The sequence below is a fragment of the Alligator mississippiensis genome, chromosome 13 (assembly GCF_030867095.1).
Source record: "Alligator mississippiensis isolate rAllMis1 chromosome 13, rAllMis1, whole genome shotgun sequence".
Classification (NCBI taxonomy): domain Eukaryota; kingdom Metazoa; phylum Chordata; order Crocodylia; family Alligatoridae; genus Alligator; species Alligator mississippiensis.
Genome location: NC_081836.1, coordinates 24,136,324 through 24,155,701, shown reverse-complemented (window position 1 = coordinate 24,155,701; position 19,378 = coordinate 24,136,324). Strand labels below are relative to the sequence as shown.

Sequence of the window (19,378 nt, the reverse complement as noted above, 5' to 3'; positions counted from 1 at the left end):
AATTAACTACTTCTATATTGATCTTTTGTTCACATTTCTGTCTTTATCTTGTATCCATTTTGTTTTTCTTTTTTCTTTTTTTAAGTACTTTTTGGAATGAAGTGTAACAGGAGAAAATGATTTTTTAAATACCCAGGTCTCCATATTGTTTTATTTTTGAAGAATTTTCACCTTAACTTTGCATTATTTTTAGTTGTCTGTGTTCTGATGTATGTACAGAAACAGGTATTTTAAGCCAATTCTTAAAACATTATCATTCAGTGTACTAGAGAACTTTGTGATGCTTGTGCTAGTCTAAGACTGGCTATGCATTGCATGTTAATATGCAGTTTAAAAAGGCAGGTAATAAGGAATTTGAAAGTTTATCACTTGGTAACTAATAGTCTATTGTTTTAGGCATGTGAATATGTTACTTTAAGGTAGAAGAAGGCAGTGTGATGTAGTGCTTTTTCTCCTCCATGGTAACTGCAGTAATGAAAGCACACTCATAAGATCCTGTTTCCACACTCACATAACTTAGATTCAGAATCAGAGCATTTAAAATGTTTCTTAAAAGTTTCATCTGGAAAGCCTCCATTTCAGAGAATGAAGTTTGGGAAAAACAGCTTGTTTTGCTGTGTCTTTTGCATCTTGCTTTGGAGCAAGATTTGAAATTGGGTAGTGGGCACTTGACTATTTCTTTAGAAATGCACCTCCTGAAAATTCCCTAAAATTTGTCCAGGTTATAAATTTTGGCTCTAGCAATTTCCCTTTATTCTTAGTATCTCAAGAAGGTCTCCAGCATACTTTTTCCTGGGCTTCACTCAGTATTATTTAGAGGTGCACTGATGCGTCAGTCCGATTATGGGATCGGCACGAATATAAAGAAAATTGACTGTTTTGGAGATTGGCCTAATGTGGCCGATAAATGCCCCATGCATGCGCGCAGCTGCAATGCAGCATGTAGGTCGTGAGGAGCACAGCCTGACAGCGTGGAGAGTTGCATGCAGCCGGTAAGTCTGTTGTGGCGGAAGAGCTGGGGGGGAGGGCAAAGGGAAGGGCCACGGAGGGGCAGATCAAAGCACCTGTGGTGAAAGAGGAAGTGGGGCTGGGGCAGAGTGTGGGGCGAAGACATGGCTCATTTTGGGGTGTGGCAGCTCCTGCTGCTGTGTGCACCCCAGGAGGGGGCAGGGTGGGTGGCGTGTGCCCCCAGATCAGGGTGGGGCAAGCTGGGCTGCATGGGGCTCTTCCCGGGGCAGGCTGGGCCAGGCCGCGCTCAGGGTGGGCAGTGGTGGTGCTGGGAGGAGGGTTGGGGGGACTACAGTGAATTTTGGGGTGGCTACAGCCCTCCTGTAGCCCCCTCCCAGCACTACCCCTGCTCGCCCCAAGCACAGCCTGGCCCAGCCCCCACTGGGAAGAGACCCACACACCCCTGGCCCCAGCCTGCCCCACCTCACCCAGATCCAGGGATACATGCCCCCCATGCCTCCTGGGTTGTATGCGGCACCGGGAGCTGCCACCCCCTCCCCAGGCCCCCCGGATGAGCTGTGGCTTCATCCTCTGCCCTGCCCTGCCCTGCCCCAGCTAGAGACCGCCTGCCCCAACCCTAGTCCCTCCCACACCACAGAAGCCTCAATCTGCACCCCCGTGCCCCTTCCATTCCCGCTCCCCTTCCACCACAACAGACTTATCAGCTGGACATTGCTGTTCAAGCTGCCAGGCTGTGCATCATAAATCAGATGGGTATTGGCTGATATGTCTTCTTAAAAACCAACTATCAGTATTGGCTCAAAAAAATTTCTATCAGTGCACCCTTATTTCGTTATTGCTGAAAAGGTTTCTGCATTTTTTAAAAGGAGGGCAGTATAGCAGGACCATGCCCCAGGGGCATCCATGAAACCTTCTGGTGGTCATGCGACTCCTGCCTCCCCACTCTGGCTCCTCAGGGGACCCTCCTTTTTTCTCACCTGCCATGCCTTGATGGTACTATTAATGATGTTAAAGGAGCCTGCCCCATGGTCCCAGAGTGAACCCTTGTTCACTTTGACACACTGATACCACTGGTATGCAGCTTACCCCTCAGCACTAAGTTATGGCCCTCTGGCTGTATTGGTGCTTCAGGGCACTAGTTGCCTTTTGGACTGTATTTAATGGCCTCTTTCTACCATGCCCATGCCTTGCAGATGTCTCTCCAGATTTTGTCACACTGGCTTGTATGAGCTTGGCTCTCTTGGCCTTGGCGTGCCAGTTACTTTAGCTGCAGACTCTTAAGCCTGGGCCCACTGGCACTGGCCTGTTTCAGTCCCTGCCTAAACCTGTGTTTGTGTGCTGTGGACCCTGGCATTTGTGCTCTGGGTGCCTGGCCCAGGCTGGTCTGCCTGATGCTGAGTGTACCACCAGGTACCCCTCTGTGGCCTCCACATGTCTCCCCTAACCACAACCTGGTCCTCTAGTATCAAGCTCAAAACAACAGAATAGCAAGCAATCTGATTTACAAGCTAAAAGTTTTTTCCCCACTCAGAGTAAATGTTGCCCTCAAACCTTACCTTCCTTGGAGCCCTTTCTGCCTAGCTCTCTTTGGTGGCTTGGATGCCTGCCTGTTGGCCTCAGGTGCTGGGCTTATGTGCCCCAAAGCCCCACCCCTTCCTTCCTGTCATGTGCCTGCCCAGCTGCATGCAGATGTTTCCAGCTGGGGCTGATGGTCAGCCTGCCCCCTTCCACTACTGGAGCTGCAGCAGCCAGCTGCTCATCACTCTTAATGTGACAGGGGCTTTGGCCCCTGTAGCAGCCAGCCATAGGAAATATTCTCTTTAGGTATCCTCACCCCTCTTCCCACTCCCCCCCATCCTCCAAACTAGGGGTCCATCTTTTGCATTATTTTCAGAAGATGATTGGGACTAATAAAAAGGGATTCAGAAATACAGTTCTGGCACTTGAACTCTGATGTGCCTTGTTTTACTATCCATATCATTGGTCCATAATGAGCCAGAACTTCATTTTACTGACAGTTAGATTGGGATCATTTTGAGCACTCTAGAGCAGTACTTGAGTCAATATGACCACTGTGTTCCCAGTAAAAAGCTGTCACGCCACACAGCTTGCAAGCAAGTTCACATATGAGGAAAAAAATGACTGTTCTATGCATCCAACTGAAGTGAGTATAGGCAATCATTGATCCCCTGGATCTTGGTGTACACATAAGAGGTCTAGTCAGGTGCCTGATGAATCCGTTTGTGGCTGACAAAACCCTATATGAGAGCAACACAGCTTGTTACAAGTTTCACAGATCCATGTGCTGTCTTGAGTTGGAGCCCAAGTTTACAGCACACTGCTTTCTCCATTTTCGTTTTGTTTCCATCGTATGGATCAATGCAGTTTCGTGTTAAGGATGTAAAATTCGTGGCATGTGTGCAGGTAAAATATCATTTTTCATACACTGTTCATGGAGCTACCCTTGATGGTTCCTGGTAGTTCTGTGACTGTTCTGTGAAAAATAATACTTTTACCTGCACGTGTGTGGCAGGCAGGCACACAGACCTAGGCAGCAGAAGGCCTGGGCTAACAGAGCTCAGCCCTCTCAAACACTGGGGAGTGCAAAGGGCCACGGAGCAGCCCGGGCTTGGGTTCCAGGTGGCTGCAGTGAGGGGGAGGGATGTGCATAGACAGACATGGAACCTGCAGGTGGCTGGGATTGCAGCCAGGCGGCTTGCAGAGCACTACCCACCACAGCAGGAAAGTTGGGGAAGGTGGGAGGAGGTGCAGATTGAGGTCCCCACAGTGAGGGAGGAAGAGGGGCAGGGGTGAACAGGGTCCTGGGGCGGGTGGTGGGATGCTCGGAGCCCTGGTGGCTTGTCCAGGGGCAGGGGGCTCCCGCCACTTCTTGTACCTCGGGAGAGGTCTGGGCATATGTGTCCCCCTGATCTCTACAGAAATGGGACAGAAGCAGCTGCCCACTGCATGCTGGACTGTGTGCTGCTGCTCCAGGAGCCAGCTGCCACTGCCAGCTCCCGGGCAGCAGCAGTGGGGCGCAGAGCTCAGCCTGCAGTGATGGTCCACCTCTGCCCTGCGTACAGATCTGGGGGGGGAGGGGGGACACATCCCCCCCTGCTGAAGTGCATGCTAATTGCAGAACCTAAATAATTAGAGCAGTTGATGATGCCAAGAGATTTACCTTCCTGAGTGATGTCAGTTTTTGGTTCTACCACGTCTTGCTACATGATCACAGTCTTGTTGAGACTAATTGCCAACCCAAAGCTCTTGCATGACTCAATCTGCCCAAGAGATTTCTCAGGGAACATTCACTTTGGCCAACCAAAGCTGTATCATCCACAAACAGGAAATCTCTCAGAATCAGCTCTTTTACCTTGGTTTTTGCTTTAAACCTTGCGATACTGAGCAAGCGGGAGATCTGGAGGAAGAGCAAGTAGGAGGTGGCAATTGGGGAGGTGCTTTCATACTACCTGAGAAATTAGGGTAATCAATTATTTACCTCTGGTGTCTGTACACAAATGCACAGAGCCTGGGAAACAAGCAAAAAGAATTGGAAGTCCTTGCACAGTCACAGCACTGTGACATAATTGGAATAACAGACTTGGTGGGAGCTTGCATGACTGGAGCATTGCCGTGGATGGGTCCAAACTATTCAGGAAGGACAGGCAAGGGAGAACAGGAGGAGTTGCATTTTATGTAGAAGAGCCATGTGATTGCTCAGAGCTCCAGTATGGAGCTGGAGATAGGCCTGTTGAGAGTCTCTGGATTAAGGTTAGAGGGGAGAGCAATAAGGTTGATGTCGTGGTGGGGGTCTGCTATAGACCACTAGACCAGGAGGAAGTGGTGGATGAGACTTTCTTCAAACGGCTAGCGAAAGTTTCCTGATCACAAGCCGTGGTTCTCATTGGGGGACTTCAGTCAAACTGACATCTGCTGGGAGGGCAGTACAGCAGTGCTCAGGCAATCCAGGCAGTTTTTGGCGGGTGCTGGGAGCAACTTCCTGGTACAAGTACTGGAGTGGCCAACTAGGGGCTGTGCTCTTCTTGACCTGCTGCTCACAACCAGGGAAGAATTGGTGGGGAATGTAGTTGTGGATGGCATCTTGGGCAGCAGTGACCACAAGAAGATTGAGTTCAGGCTCCTGAGGAAAGGAAGGAAGGAGAGCAGCAGGGTAAGAACTCTAGACTTCAGCAAAGCAGACTTCAACTGCTCAGGGAACTCATGGGCAGGATCCCCTGGGAAACCAGACTGAGGGGGAGAGGAGTCCAGGAGAGCTGGAAGCCTTACTGAGAGTGCAGGAACAAACCATCCCAATGTGCAGGAAGTATGGCAGAAGACCAGCTTGTCTTAACAGGGAACTCTTTACTAAGCTAAATCAAAAGAAGGCAGCTTATAAGAAGTGGAAACTTGCAGAAATAACTAGGGAAGAATATAAGAGCATTGTTCAGGCATGGCGGGGTGAAGTCAGGAAGGCCAAAGCACAACCGGAGTTGCAGCTAGCAAGGGATGTGGAGGGTAACAAGAAGGGTCATGGTATTTCCCCTGTCAGGTACGTATTGAAACTACTGCAAGTTTTAGCATGGGACTCCATAAACACACTTCTGAGCAGCACTTTGGCACCTACTTCTATGTAGCAAAAACTATTAGAGGTGCACCGATACATAAGTCCGATATTGGATCGGCACCGATATAAAGAAAATTGACTGTATCGGAAATCGGCTTTTTTTTGCCTGATATGGCTGATAAGTGCCCCGTGCATGCGCGCAGCTGCAGCATAGCACATAGGTGGCAAGGATCACAGCGTCCAGCTTGTAAGTCTGTTGTGGTAGAATGGGGGGCAGATCCTAGTCCCTACAGTGAGGGAGGAAGTGGGGCTGGGGCAGACCCTGCCCAGCTGGGGTGAAGCATGGGATAGAACTGCAGCTCGTCCAGGGGGCGCGGGGAGGTGGGGGGCGGCTCCTGCTGCTGTGCACACCGCGGGAGGGAATGGGGGGGCATGTATGCCCCCTATCTGTGTGCGGGTCAGGCTGCTGCTGCAGGCCAGGGCTGCGCCAGGCTCTTCCCGCTAGGGACTGGGCCAGGCTGCGCTCGGGGCAGGTGGCAGTGGCACTGGGGGGGCCTGCGGCAAATTTTGGAATGGCTGCACCCCATAGTCTCCTCCCAGCACTGCTGCTACCCTCCCTGAGCATAGCCCTGCCCAGCCCCCACCAGGAAGACCCTGGCTCCAGCCCGCAACAGCTGCCCGCCCTCAGCCTGCGCAGATCCGTGGGCACGTGCCCCCTATGCCCTCCCAGGGTGCATGTCGTGGCTCTATCCCCTCTGTCCCCCATCCCGCCCTGCCCCAGCCCCATTCCCTCCGTCACCACAGGGGCCTTGATCTTCCCCCCACGTGCCCCTTCCCTTCCCCCTCTCTTTCCACCATAAGAGACTTACCAGCTGGACACTGCTGTTCAAGCTGCTGGGCTGTGTATTGGAAATCAGATCAGTATCGGCTGATATGCCTCCTTAAAAACTGGCTATTGGTATTGGCCCCAAAAATCTCTGTTGGTGCACTCCTACAAACTATGCATAATATTAGTCCAAAGCCAAAGGCTCATGATTTACTACGTAGCTCATTGGGCTGGGACCTACCAGAGTCGACAGCGTTTCAAGCCGTGGTGATCCCACAGTTGAGCCATTTCTCAGTATGTCTGTTTATTCCAGGTACCTCCCCACAAAGGATCTATGTGCTAATTGTCCACACTCATGACTGGAACCGGTTGTTGTTATCACACATCCTGGGCTGCTCCAAGATTTTTATGCACGTTAAGTGCAGGGCAACTTGGCCTGGATGCACTAGGCTAAGAGAGGCATCACAGAGGGATTCTGGAAGAACTGTTTGGGGCCCCATTTGGTGATGTTTGCCAGGCATTTAAGGCTGGTGAAGAAACAGGAAAGAAAGGCACAACTCTGCTGTGAGAGTGAAAAGGAAGTTGAAATGTATGCAGTGTGGTGACATGCCATGACTTTAAAAGATTTGGCAGTGAAGGGGTCTGTGCTTAATGGGCACTAACATTTTGTGGCAGTGAGGGACCACTTTCTTGCCTTTCCCCTAGCTGCTCCTTAGCTTTTTGGTTAAGAACAAGCAAGAGTGGGAGGCATGTGAGCTTCCAGGCTTCCAGGCCTGGGGCTTGCGTGCACGATGCCAACACCTTCCTCCCTGCCCCTCAAAAAGGTCCTATCAGCATACTTGCTTAATATGGGCCATGTGTTTTATAGTGATGTTCAGCTTTGGCTGTATTTAATTAACTTCATAGTTGGTTTCCATTGCTGAACATATGCTGCTTTTGGCAGCAGTTTAATAATATATTTAGTCAAGTTTCCTTGTATGCAAATGTAAGACAAAGGGCTTTTTTCCCTATGCCAGTGAAATGGGGGGGTGAGGGGGAGCGGGGCACCTGGTTTTGTGTTCAAGGAAATACGGTAACTGTTGGCTGGGTCCTGACTGGCTCAAAAGCAGTCAGCACTAGTAGATCATTTTTACAGAAACTATTTCAGAAATGATGCTGCTTGTCTTAACAAAACACAACAACTCCCCCCTCCCCCCCCCCCCAAAAAAAACAACAACCCCAAAACAAAACAAACACCCAATGGATTTTGTGACTGAATAGCTTTGAAAGTTTGGTAATTCTTTCTTAGTCTATATATTTGTGTTAGGATATAGGGGTAAATTTGTGCTTAAAAATCTTACTGTTAAAACCACATGCACTATGACTGTGACTGGTAGTTTTGTCAATACACAGGTGGGTTTTAGCAGGGAAAATATCAGCCAATTTCTGTGAATTCTTTTTATTTTGAAGAAAATGTTTCTGGAGAACACTGATTTATTTGAAGTGCATGGCATATACTACAGATTCTGCTCTTTGGGCACATGTGAGCATGGCTCCTATTCACTGAGAGGACACGAATAAAAGAGAGTATAGGCATGTGAAAGTGGAATCATTCTTATTGATTGGATTGCCTAATGTTTAATTTTGAATATTGAAAAGAAAGCCAACTATGTAGAAGCCAGTGGACAATCAGATTTTATTATGCTATTGTACTAGGCCAGATTTTGTTCACAATTAATTGTGCATACATCAGATGGAGACAGATGTGAACTGCAGTAGTTTGTATTAAGTAAGTCCCCTGTTGGCTTTAGTACTTTTTGGCGCTTCTTTTGAGGAGTTGTATGGGGTCATTGTGTGATCACTTTCCATTTATAAGATACGTTTATTATCAGTTCAGCTTTATTTCTGGAAAATATAGCTGTTTCATACCGTTTAGACTTCAAATGGCTGTGCTAGTTCATGCATAACCTCTCCTGTATGCAGATGATCAGTCCATTTTCTTAAACCGCTTGTTTCAGTTTGTGGGACTTTATTCTCCAGTAGGACCCATTTCATCAAACATTTCTAAACTTGAAATTTAGATGATCAGGGAGAGGGTAATAACACTTGAAAGAGTCTTCCATCTTTTTGTCAGTTAAAATGCTTTCAAGTTTCCTGTGCATTTTTCCTTACATTGTGCACAAGAATACAAGATGTATTTCATTTATGCATATAACAATTCAGTTAACTGCATAACTAAATGTTAGTCCTGTGTTTGTTTTCTTGTATTATCTCAAACATCAATTATCTGGGTATTGGTTAAGTGAAACAGAACAGTTGAAAACAGCTTTTAACTTTGTGACATAATTTTGCTCTGTTCAACTGCATTCCAGTTTAAGCCAGAAAATGAAATGCAGGCATCTGTGAAAAGGCAGGTATCAAAAGCATTAAAAGTCAGGGAAAATGGCAGTTCTGAGACTGGGCTGCTTTCTAATAGCAGCTCTGAAACTGACTACTAGGAGCCCTGAAACAGAGAGGAATTGATCAGTTTTGGAGCCCCTGATATTGCAGCCTTGATAGTGCTCTATACTTGAGCGCTATTTACATTTTAAGTTCAGGTAAATGCATAGTCTTCTTTCAGTCCCAAGGCTATGCACTTAACCAAAGTACAGTTATATTTATCTTGTCTGCTGCACATGCAAAAAAGGAAATAAATGTTAATCAGAATTTGGTAAGACCTTTCTTCCCCACCCGCCATCAATGCTGCCATATATCATCCTTGTTTAAAGTCATAACTATGAGACTGTTTCAGAAACTAAATGGAAAAATGGTTGCCCATGCCGTGTGTCTGTGACAAAGTGGGAAACTACACAGCAGAAGGGGAGCACTGAAGTTGGCACTATCCAACATGCCTGTTTATGACAGTTTAAAGAAGTAATGTGGTCCAGTAAATGATCGTTGTACACACAAGGGTTTTATTTAAAAATTGTGGTTATTTTCTGAAATGCCCTCATAATAATAATAATAATAATAATAATAATAATTAAAAAACCCTCATCACCATTTATTACTTATGTGAACTTGTACCTGGAAATTCCTTAGTTTAGTATGTCATGCCATGTGCAGGTTTCCAAATATTTAAACAATGAATGGAATAAAAATTTGCTAGATGCTCTACTTTTCCCATAAGCAGTTGTATTTTCTGCACAACAGGACACAACAGTTATCTGATTTTTGTGGGTTTTGTCAGTATAGTATTGAAGAGAGTAACCCTTTTCTTTATTCAGAGTTTTAGATACCTTTTATAGTCTGCATTACTACAGATAAGATTCAGACACAAAGGGAAACTAAAGCCAAAAAATAATTCTAGTTTGGACATGTATGTTAAGGTGCCTTACAAGCTAAAAATGAGCAACTGTCTCTGGGAGAAGGGAATGTTTGGCTTTTTGGATCAAACAGTAATAAACTGGATACTAAATACTTGCTTTCTTATAGTCTTGTAAATATATGGAAAAAAATTAAATTTAGTAGTAGTAATTTTGTTGTTTCTTTTCCAGATGGGAATGACAGGAAACACTAGTCCCTTTGGGCAGCCCTTTAGTCAAACGGGAGGGCAGCAGATGGGAGCTACAGGAGTGAATCCTCAGTTACCAAATAAGCCAGGCATAACGAATAGTTTGCCTCCCTTTCCTACCGACATCAAGAATACTTCAGTCACCAATGTGCCAAATATGGTGAGTTGCATTTCGTTCATGTAATTTCCCCCTTATTTATGCATGTTCAAAGTGTTCCAAACCCCTCAGTATTTTGGTTGCTAAACGCTATTGACCTTGATTTGATCTTGCCTGCACATGCATTTAAACTTCACACTGGTTCAGGTGATCTCCATTTTCAGTCATTAACTATCAGCAGTTGCTAAACTTCATGATGTAGACCAGGGGTCAGCATCCCCTGGCATGCATGCCAAGTGAGGCCATTTTGCTTGTCAAGCCGTGGCCAGCCCTGGCTCCGGGTAGCTGCAGCCAGCGATGGAGCCCAGGCTGCTCCCAGCAGGGCTTGCAGCATCCCAGCTAACTGCTGGGAGCAGCCTGGGATCCCGGCTGGCAGCAGCTCCCCAGAGTCAGGGCGGCTGCAGCTGAGGGGCTCCAAACAGCTGTGCCGGGCTCCGGCATCAGCTCCGCACCAGTGTGTGCAGGTGCGCCTTGGAGTGGGTGGTGGGGGAGGGGCCTGAGGCAGCCCCAGTCTCTCCCTGGCTCCTGGCACAGAGATGATGAGCCTGGCACAGCTGTTTGTAGCCAGCCCGGGCTCTGGACAGCTGCAGCAAGCTGCTGGCAGCCACACAGCCTGGGCTGGGGGGCAAGGAGCAGTAGGGCTTGGGGGCAGGGTCTTTGGGTGGGGGGCAAGGGCACAAGCAGGGCATCCTGCCATGTACCTCTTGCCCTCATTTTGTTTTTCTGCCACGCCAGCACTCTGGCACTTTCCGAGGTAGGCATTATGGTGTTCTTTGGCACTCCGGCCAAAAAATGTTGCCTACCCCTGATGTAGACTGTGCTTGTATGTACATACTAGAAGCGCACCAGTGTATCAGTTCATACCAGATCGGCACTGCTAAAAGGAAAATTGACATCATTGGCAGTCGGTTTTTTTTTTGGCTGGTGTAGCCAGTAATGTCACTGATAATGTTGCATGCATGTGCTCAGTTGCAGCATGCATGCAGCCAGGAATGCAGCCCGGCAGCATGGAAAGCAGTCGGGCTGGTAAGTCTGTGGGGGCAAGGAATGGGGGGGAAGAGTGCAGATTGAGGCCTCCATGGTAAGGGAGGGAGTAGGGCTGGGGCAGGGACAGGTGCTGACCAGCTGGGGTGGGGTAGGGTGGGGTATGGGGTGGAGCTATAGGTGGCTTGCCTGGGGAGGGTGAAAGGGTAGCTCCCCACCACTGTGTGCACCCCTAGGGCAGGCATGGGGGGCATGTGCCCCACAGATCTGTGCATAGAGTGAGGGTAGGCTGCCCACTGCAGGCTTGGGGCCAAGGGCTGCCATGGGGTAGGGCAGGGCAGGAGGTGGTGCTGGCAAGAGGGCTTTAGCCACCCCAAAATTCACCCTAGCTCCCTCTCCCAGTGCAGCCCCAGCCTAGCGCCGCCATGCCCCGCCCCCTCGGGAAGAGTTCAGCACAACCCCTGGCCCTGAGCCCACAGCAGGCAGCCCTCCCTTGTCCTATGCACAAATCCAGGGGGCACATGCCCCCTGAGCTTCCCCTGGGGGTGTACGCAGTGGTGGGGAACTGCCCCCCCCCCCCCCCCCCCCCCCCCAGCTCCCAATCAGCCACCCGCAGCTCCACCCTGCGCCTTGCCTTGCCCCAGGTGGGCATCACCTGCCCCACTCCCTCCCTCACCATGCAGGGGGGGCCTCAGTCTGCCCCCCCCCAACCCTCCCACCCCCCACAGACTTGCCGGATGGTGCTCTCGAAGCTGCCGGGCTGCTTATGAACTATCCAACTGGTATCAGCCAGTATGTCTGGTTAGTAATCCGCCATTGGTATCAACAAAAACATTCTTTATTGGTGCACCCCTAGTACACACTTCTGCACCTATACCTTACCTTACATCTCAAGGTATGTGCTATGAATATTCACAAGGGTTGTAGTACAGCCATTTATGTCAACTCTATACACTGAGCTCCAAAACTGATACAGGAAATGCTCTGTTCTCTAAACTACTTGTAGCATTATAAGCATGAATACATTCCTAACCCAACCAGCAGCTGTTTTATGGGCAGTTCTAAAGTGGCTTGTTTGAGAGGCTGAATAGTATCTCATGTATTCTTTTGACTCTGATTTGGAAAATATGCTCAATGCTCCTGTGCAAGCCGTGTAATACAGTGACTTCCAGCTAGTGCAGGCTGCTTGTGATTATAGTTTTCATTAGTATTTTTAAGGTGTATTAATTTTGGGATGTTAAAATATTACAAATTTGGGAAATTTTATATATTTTATGTGCTTTTTCTGCAGAAAGCATAATTAAATATCACCACTTTTCTCTACATCTCTGTGTATTAGGGCTAATTTAATCAAACTGCTTGTATAGTTTCTATGGAAACTACAGATCCAGTTGTATAATGTCTTAAATGTGATAGCAGTTACTATAGTAACTCAAAGCCTTTCTGTGAGATGCAAATTACTTATTTTTTATTTAAACTAGAATCGTTGCTGTTCTTTAGCAGAAGTATGAATGTGCATATTACATCCTTGTGCTTCTATATGTGGACTCCAGTTATCCTATTAAAGCTAATAGGAATTTCTGGAATCTTAGCTTCAGTCTGTGCCTAAAAGGAAACGTGAATAGGGAAGGGAAGATATAAATCTAATAAGCTCCCAGGACTTGGTCCCACCCAGTCATTGGAGGAATGGCCCTGCTTGGTGTGAGTCTTCTCTATTGTTGAGAAATCTTTTAATCTTAAATCTGCTGTGTATTGTGCTTTTGTGATTATAGAAAGGGGTTTAGTTGTTACTGTGCGGGCCGGGAGCGATCCAGGCCCTTTTGTGCACGCGGGCCATGGCCAGCAGCCCGGGCACGCAGGGTCGGAGAAGACCGGGGGCGAGCTAGAATTAGTCACGGACGTGTAGTGGTTGATTTAAAGATTGTTTACTTACACCAAAGGTGGTCGTGGTGTAGGCTGGACAGTTTTCCAGGTACAGCTCCACTTAAATCCTCGTTAGAGGACTACAACAAATTCGTTCTCTCCCGCGGAGTTGTTGAAGCTCCGTGGGTTCGGTAGTTTCTCGTACAGGAAGGGATACGTCTAGGAATCTATCGGCGATGGGGAGAGGCCAGAGGCTGTTCAGGCCTCTGTTGCCTTTTAAGAAATGCGTTGGGTCCGTAAGGATCCACAGCACTTGGAGATCTTCACGCAAGGCGAAGGTTTCTCTCTCACTCCAGTTTCTCTCCAGCCGATTTCTCTCCAACTTGGGCGGAAACCACCCAAGCTCTTTATACGGCTAGCAAGCCAATCACTAGCCACCACGTGTGCATATTTTAGAACTGACCAATAATGTGGCACAAATTTAAATACAAATGGCGGGAACTCCTTGCACCGAGCATTTCTTAGATGCAAAAAGAAATGCACCATGCAAAGAAAGCTTCAAATTGGCGGGAAATTCTCCGTTGCACCGGGGTTCTCTTCTGCATCAGAAAACTCCACCGTGCAAAGAAGCTGCAATTTAGCAGGAAAATAATTTAGCAGTGCCGAAGCGCGCACAAACAGAAACTCACAGCTCTGGGTTGTGACAGTTACCTGTCAGAATTGGACTCCTGTGTAAAGTGCAGTCAAGCACAAGTGTACAATACTTACAGTTGCTGCATAAGTATGCTATTTTTTTGCTTTAAAAAAAATTCACCAACTCTACTAATTCCAAAAGAAACTTCTGGAATGGGAATCAGATACAAACCTTTGTAGTGATATTTGTCTATTTGCTATAAACCTAAGGATGGCTTTGAAGAAATTATGAAGTTTTCTTTTCATTTTGGTGATTGGCTCTAAAACAGGGGTGGGCAGTTATTTTGGGTGGAGGGCCACTTACTGAGTTTTGGCAAGCCATTGAGGGCCGCATGAGGCAGCCCAGGGCAGATAAATGTTAATTTTCTAAATTATTTAGGGGCCCTGCAGGCTGGATAGAATGGCTTGGCGGGCTGCATCTGGCCTGTGGGCCGCATTTTGCCCACCCCTGCTCTAAAACCTAATCATGCCAGTTTATGCATCAATGGTAGCTATTTTACTACTTATCATTTTAAGAGAAACCCAAATCTTAAATGTACCTGTCCATGTTGACTATACTGGGAGATAGTAGAATAGGGTGAAATTGAGGCAGTTACCCTCTAGCAAGCTTCCTCTTACCTGAGTAAGAGGAAGAGAGGAAATCTGCATTTGTCTCTAACCCATTCAAAAGGTGAAGAAGAAAAAGGAAGTCTTTCCCTTTCTCAGACCAGAAGTCTCCCTGAGGCTGTTTACAGCATCCAAAGCATGTTAAAAAAAATCTTCCCTCTTAGTTTTCTAGGGGCGCTGGCAGATGTGTTTTAAAAAAAACCAAAAAACCAAGCAAACAAACAAAACAAAACAAAAAAACCCTCAATGCCTTACAGGAAGAGGAATCGCATCACTTTGACCCAGTTCCCCAGCGTCCGTATATCTTGTGCACTTCAGTGGGGCTTTTGGCTGCTTTTATGTAATAGCTGATTGAATCAGCTATTAAATAAAAGCAGCCAAAAGCCCCACTGTTGCACATGAGCTGTACAAATGCTGGGAAACTGAGTCAAACCATGTGTTTGTTTTGTTTTTTGGTTTGTTTGTCTATAAAAGCAGCCTGTGTGTCAGAAGCCTTGCATGTCAGCAGAGAAGTGTGAAACCTACTCAACTTCCATCCCCAGGCTGATTCACACAAAGGATAGTAGTCTATCAGGCCCTTGACATGCATTTAATGGCATAATGGGATCTGATCTCAGCCCCAACAATCACACTTCCTGTGCATTGCAGGAGGTGGAATTTTGGGACCAGGGATCAGTTTTCCATTTGCTTTTTTTAAAAAAAACCCTGAAATTACAATAAATAAAAATGTTTTAAAAGGCTCAAAAGTTAGGAAGTATCAGGTGTCCTGCTTATAGCTTTAATATGGCCTTTTGCATATACATTATTACAGCCTTTAATTGCATGTTGTAGTAGCATGTGACCACATTATCAGATCTGTGTACCCTGGCTTGCTTATTGTACAGAATGAAAAGCTGTCCAATGAAAAGAAGCAGCTATCTAATACTTTTTTGGGGGGTTACCCGTAATTTTTCAATATATGGCAGTAACCTTTAGGTACTGTACTCCATGCAAACCTTTTCTGAATACAGACAAGGTTCTTTGGGTGAATCTGATAACTTTTATTAGACCAACTTATTAGTTGGTCTAATAAAAGATATCAGATTCACTCAAAGAACCTTGTCTGCCTACGTCCTTAGACCAATACAGCTACAACCTACACCCCTGTTTCTGAATATAGGAATTTATAACATCTGGTTTTTCTGTAGTGTTGATGATCACTAGTATCCGAATGTTTCACAAATATTGATGAATGCATCTTTATAATGCCCTAGGCAGGGAATGGATCTATTCTGCTTTTACTAATAATCAGGAATCTGGGTTTTCTGTTTCCCACAGAAAAAAATGTGAATTTTCCCTTCTAACTGAGGAAAATTGAGATTTTATTTTATTTTATTTTAGCAGAGAAACACGCAAATTTTCCACTTTTGCAAAGAGCTCTCTGCAGGCTGGCAGAGTTCCAGCCTGCGAGGGGCTGGGGGGAGCAGGATAAGGGTGATCAGCAGGGATTCTGGTTTTCTCCGATTTGAAAAATTGTAAGTTCTCTGATTTAAAAACACAAAATCTGTGATAAAAATTAAAGGCCCTCCACAACTTCTCTCCCCCCCCCCCAGTGCTGCTGGTGCCCCTTACTCCCCCCCCCACCTCCTCCTCAGTCTTCTGATGCCCCCACTTCCCCACATCAGTCCCCCAGCCCCACAGACATGTAGACACTCATGCACAGACACTGACATCCACCCCAGCAGGTAAGTGTGTGTGGAGGAAAGGGAAGGTGCTGGAGCGGCCAGATCAAGAAGGGTGGGGAGTGTGTCCCTGTGCCCACTCCCAGGAGCAGGGCCAGGGGGGTGAGGGCAGGGGTGCCCTTCTGCGGTACGCACACACGCAAGATGGCCTGACGGGAGGGGTTCGCACATGGCAGCTGCCACCACAGCTTTGCCACTGTGCCCTAAAGTGCCTTCCCATGGCCGGCCACATGGCTTTGCAGGCAAGCGGCACAGCAGTGGTGGGGCGGTGGCAGCTGCTGCGTGCAGGCCACATATGCTGCCTGGCTGGGGGTGGGAGAGGCCTCACATGTGGTGGTACTTGTGACATGTGGCCGGCTGCATGGCTCTGTGGCAGTGTGGGTTGATGGCTGTGGCAGCTGCTTGCCTGCTGGTGGGGGATGGGGCTCGCATGCAATGGCCACCAACTCTTTCCTGTGGAGCCGTGTTCGCATGTGCGCTCCCTGTTCATGGGCATGGCTCTGAAGACGAGCGGCAGCAGCAGTGCCAGGTGGTGGCAGCTGCTGTGTACAAAACCCCCCTGCCCCCACTGGCCATTGGGGCAGCACGCAGCCACTGCCGCTTGTCTAAGGAGCCATGCCCGCAGACTGGGGGGGAGGGAGGGACTTGCACATGGCCGTGACCGCCACCACACCACCGCTATTGCCCTGCAGTCAGCTGCACAGCTCCATGGGCATGGCTCTACAGTGGTGGTGACTGCATGCTGGCCGGCGGTGGGAGGAGGGGAGTTTTCACACATGGCGGTCACCACCGTGGGCACATCTCCACAGGCAAGTGGCAGCAGTGGTGGTCACCACATGTGAGCCCCTGGCCCTCTGGCCAGCACGCAGCCACTACAGCCACCACCCCTCACTGCCACAGAAGTGTGCCTGCAGAGCCATGTGGCCAGCCACCGTGTGTGAACCCCACCCCAGCTGGCCAGTGCATTTGCAACCCACAGGAATGGGCTGAGGTGGAGGGCAGGGAGGCACTGTGGTGTGTTGCCTGGGGCCAGAAGCGTCTCCATGCCCCACTCCCTCAGCCACCCCCCACCCCAGCCCTGCCCCACAACCCCCAAGCCCCACTTACCTCCAGACTCCAGGGGCAAAGGATGAGCCTGAGCCTGTGTCTGAGCCAGCCAAGCCTTGGCTGACTCAGAGGCTCAGGCCCTGCTCTCCCTCTCTGGGCAGGGCTGGGGGTTTCCCACCCTTTCTGCAATCAGCTCTTGCAGGCTGGATCTGTGCCAGTCTGCAAGAGCTCTTTGCAAAAGCAGAGAATCCGCGGATTTCTCTGCTAAAAGGGGAAATCCGCATTTTCTCCAATTTAAAGCCAGGGAATCTCTGGTTTTCACCATTTTTCCATGGGAAATGGAAAACCCAGATCCCTGTTGATCAGGAAGGGGGTGCCATGTGCATGTGCACACACAAACATGCACATAGCCACCAGGCATCCTGGCGAGCAGCTCCCACAAGTGAATCTGACAGGAGGCGGGGAGGGGATTTAGGCCCCCATAGGGAGGGTGGGAGGGAGTTGGGCATGGCTGGGTGTTTGGGACCTGGGGTCCAGGGCTGGAATGCACAGCCACAGGGCCCCGGCAGGGAGCAGGACAGGGCTGCAGGTGGATGGGGCTGGCTCCCTGCTGCTGTCCAGATTTGTGCGTGGGACAAGGGAGGATGCAGGCTGCCCACTAGGAGCCTTGGCTTCCCTGCCCTGCTGCCCTTCCCTTGGGGCCTCCGCAGGCCAGTGGGTGAGACCTGGTGCAGCAGGGCCACACAGAGACCTCCTTGCAGCTGCAAACCCCGTGCCACCATAGCCACATGCCCCCTGCCCAGCTGGCTGCAGCGGGAGTGGTGGCACAGAGTTGTGCTTCTCGCTGAGGTGGGCAAGGGGCACCTAACCATGGTGGCACGGGGCTTGCAGTGGCAAGGCACTTCCCTATCTGGCCCTGCTCTGCCCTGCTACTCTGGGTCCCACCTGCTAGGCTGTGAAGGCCCTGGGGTGGAGGGCAGCAGGGCAGGGAGCCCACACCCAGCTTTTCCCAATCGACTCTGCTTTGGCCAGGCTCCATGCTCTGCTTTGCCACAACACCTGCAGCCTCCTCCTGCAGGCGGCAGCCAGGGCTCGGGTGCTGCTGTGGGGGGCAGGAGGCTGTGGACCTGGGTCCCTGGCCCCGTAGCCCTGGCAAGTTGTGGGGGTGGGCTCCTCTGGTAGGGTTTGGGGGGGGGGTTAAGTGGGGAGTGAGGGGCACGGGTGGGGGGGCTGTGGTTGGGGAGTGAGGGGCACCAGCAGGTCTGCGGAGCTATGACTTGGGAGTGAGGGGCCTGGACCTGTGTACTGGTGAGCGAAGGGGGCAGGGGGAGCTCTGGCTTTCCATGATAAAAAAAAAAAATCCAAAATTAGATATCAAAATTTATAGGTACTTAGAACTTATTATAGTGTTTTGAGGCAGTGGTAGGCTTCCAAATTGCTTTAAAATTGTGACTATATCAATAAAACATTGTGTTCAATTCATATCTACATAGTGGAGTTTCACTTTAGTTGCAGATTTTGAATTTCTTAATAAGTGAATTTACAATTTCTTTTAATCATAGAATTTGCGATTTTTAAACGTTAATCATGCATTTCCTATGGTGTTGCTTATGCCCATACACCTGCCCTGCACACCTATCCCCTTCCTTCACACAGTGCGGGATGGGGAGCAGCGGGTCACAAGTGAGGGGTACCAGCAGAGCCAGGGAACTGCTGGTTGGGAGTGAGGGGCACCAGCAAGGCTGGTGGGGGTTCTGGGTTGGGATTGAAGGGCAGGGCACTGACATATTAGGCTACTCAGTACCCCCAAAGCAGCAGGGAAGGAAGGACAGCCGCAGCTGAATCTGTGTCCTGGTCAGTGAAAGGAGAAGGGAGGGGCTCTGATTTGCTATGGGGGGGGGGGGGGAACAAGAAAATCAAATGCCAAAATACATAAGTATATAGAATTTATTTTATTACTAGCCAGTTGCCCATCATGAATGAATGAATGACGGGATATGTACATGCCCGTGCCCCTCAGTCACCCTTCGGGGCCAGCCAAGTAAATAGTCCCTCTGCTGCCTTCTCCTTCAGCCTCTGGCACAGCAGCTCTCGCCTGCCTGCCTGCCCACCTCCTCCTCCTCCTCCTCCTCCTCCTCCTCCTGCAGAGCAGCGGGGCTTCCCACTGCCTGAGGCAGCAGCTCCTCCTTCCCCTCTGCCCACCCCCCTCTGCCTCTTCCCGCAGAGTAGCGGGGCTCCTGTCCCTCTGCCTGAGGCGGAGGCAGCTCCCTCCATGCCTGAGGAGGCGGAGCCTCCTCAGCCAATCTCCACCTCCGCTGCCTCCACCTCTTGGTGGCGCACGCATAGTTGCCCAGAAGCATTATGGACAGAAAGACACGCAGACAGACAAAGCCCTTTATTATTTTAAAATAACGAT

General features: G+C 49.2%; 1 protein-coding gene across 5 annotated transcripts in view; it reads left to right on the top strand.

The window, feature by feature from the left end:
* Nucleotides 1-19,378, top strand: part of CREBBP (CREB binding protein) — a 181,723-nt gene that overhangs the window by 58,398 nt on the left and 103,947 nt on the right. For all 5 annotated transcript variants that reach the window (XM_059716341.1, XM_006264798.4, XM_059716338.1 and 2 more), the window contains exon 3: nucleotides 9,875-10,051. In XM_059716341.1, coding sequence (XP_059572324.1) covers nucleotides 9,875-10,051 — 177 coding nt within the window. The remainder of the gene's footprint in view (nucleotides 1-9,874; nucleotides 10,052-19,378) is intronic.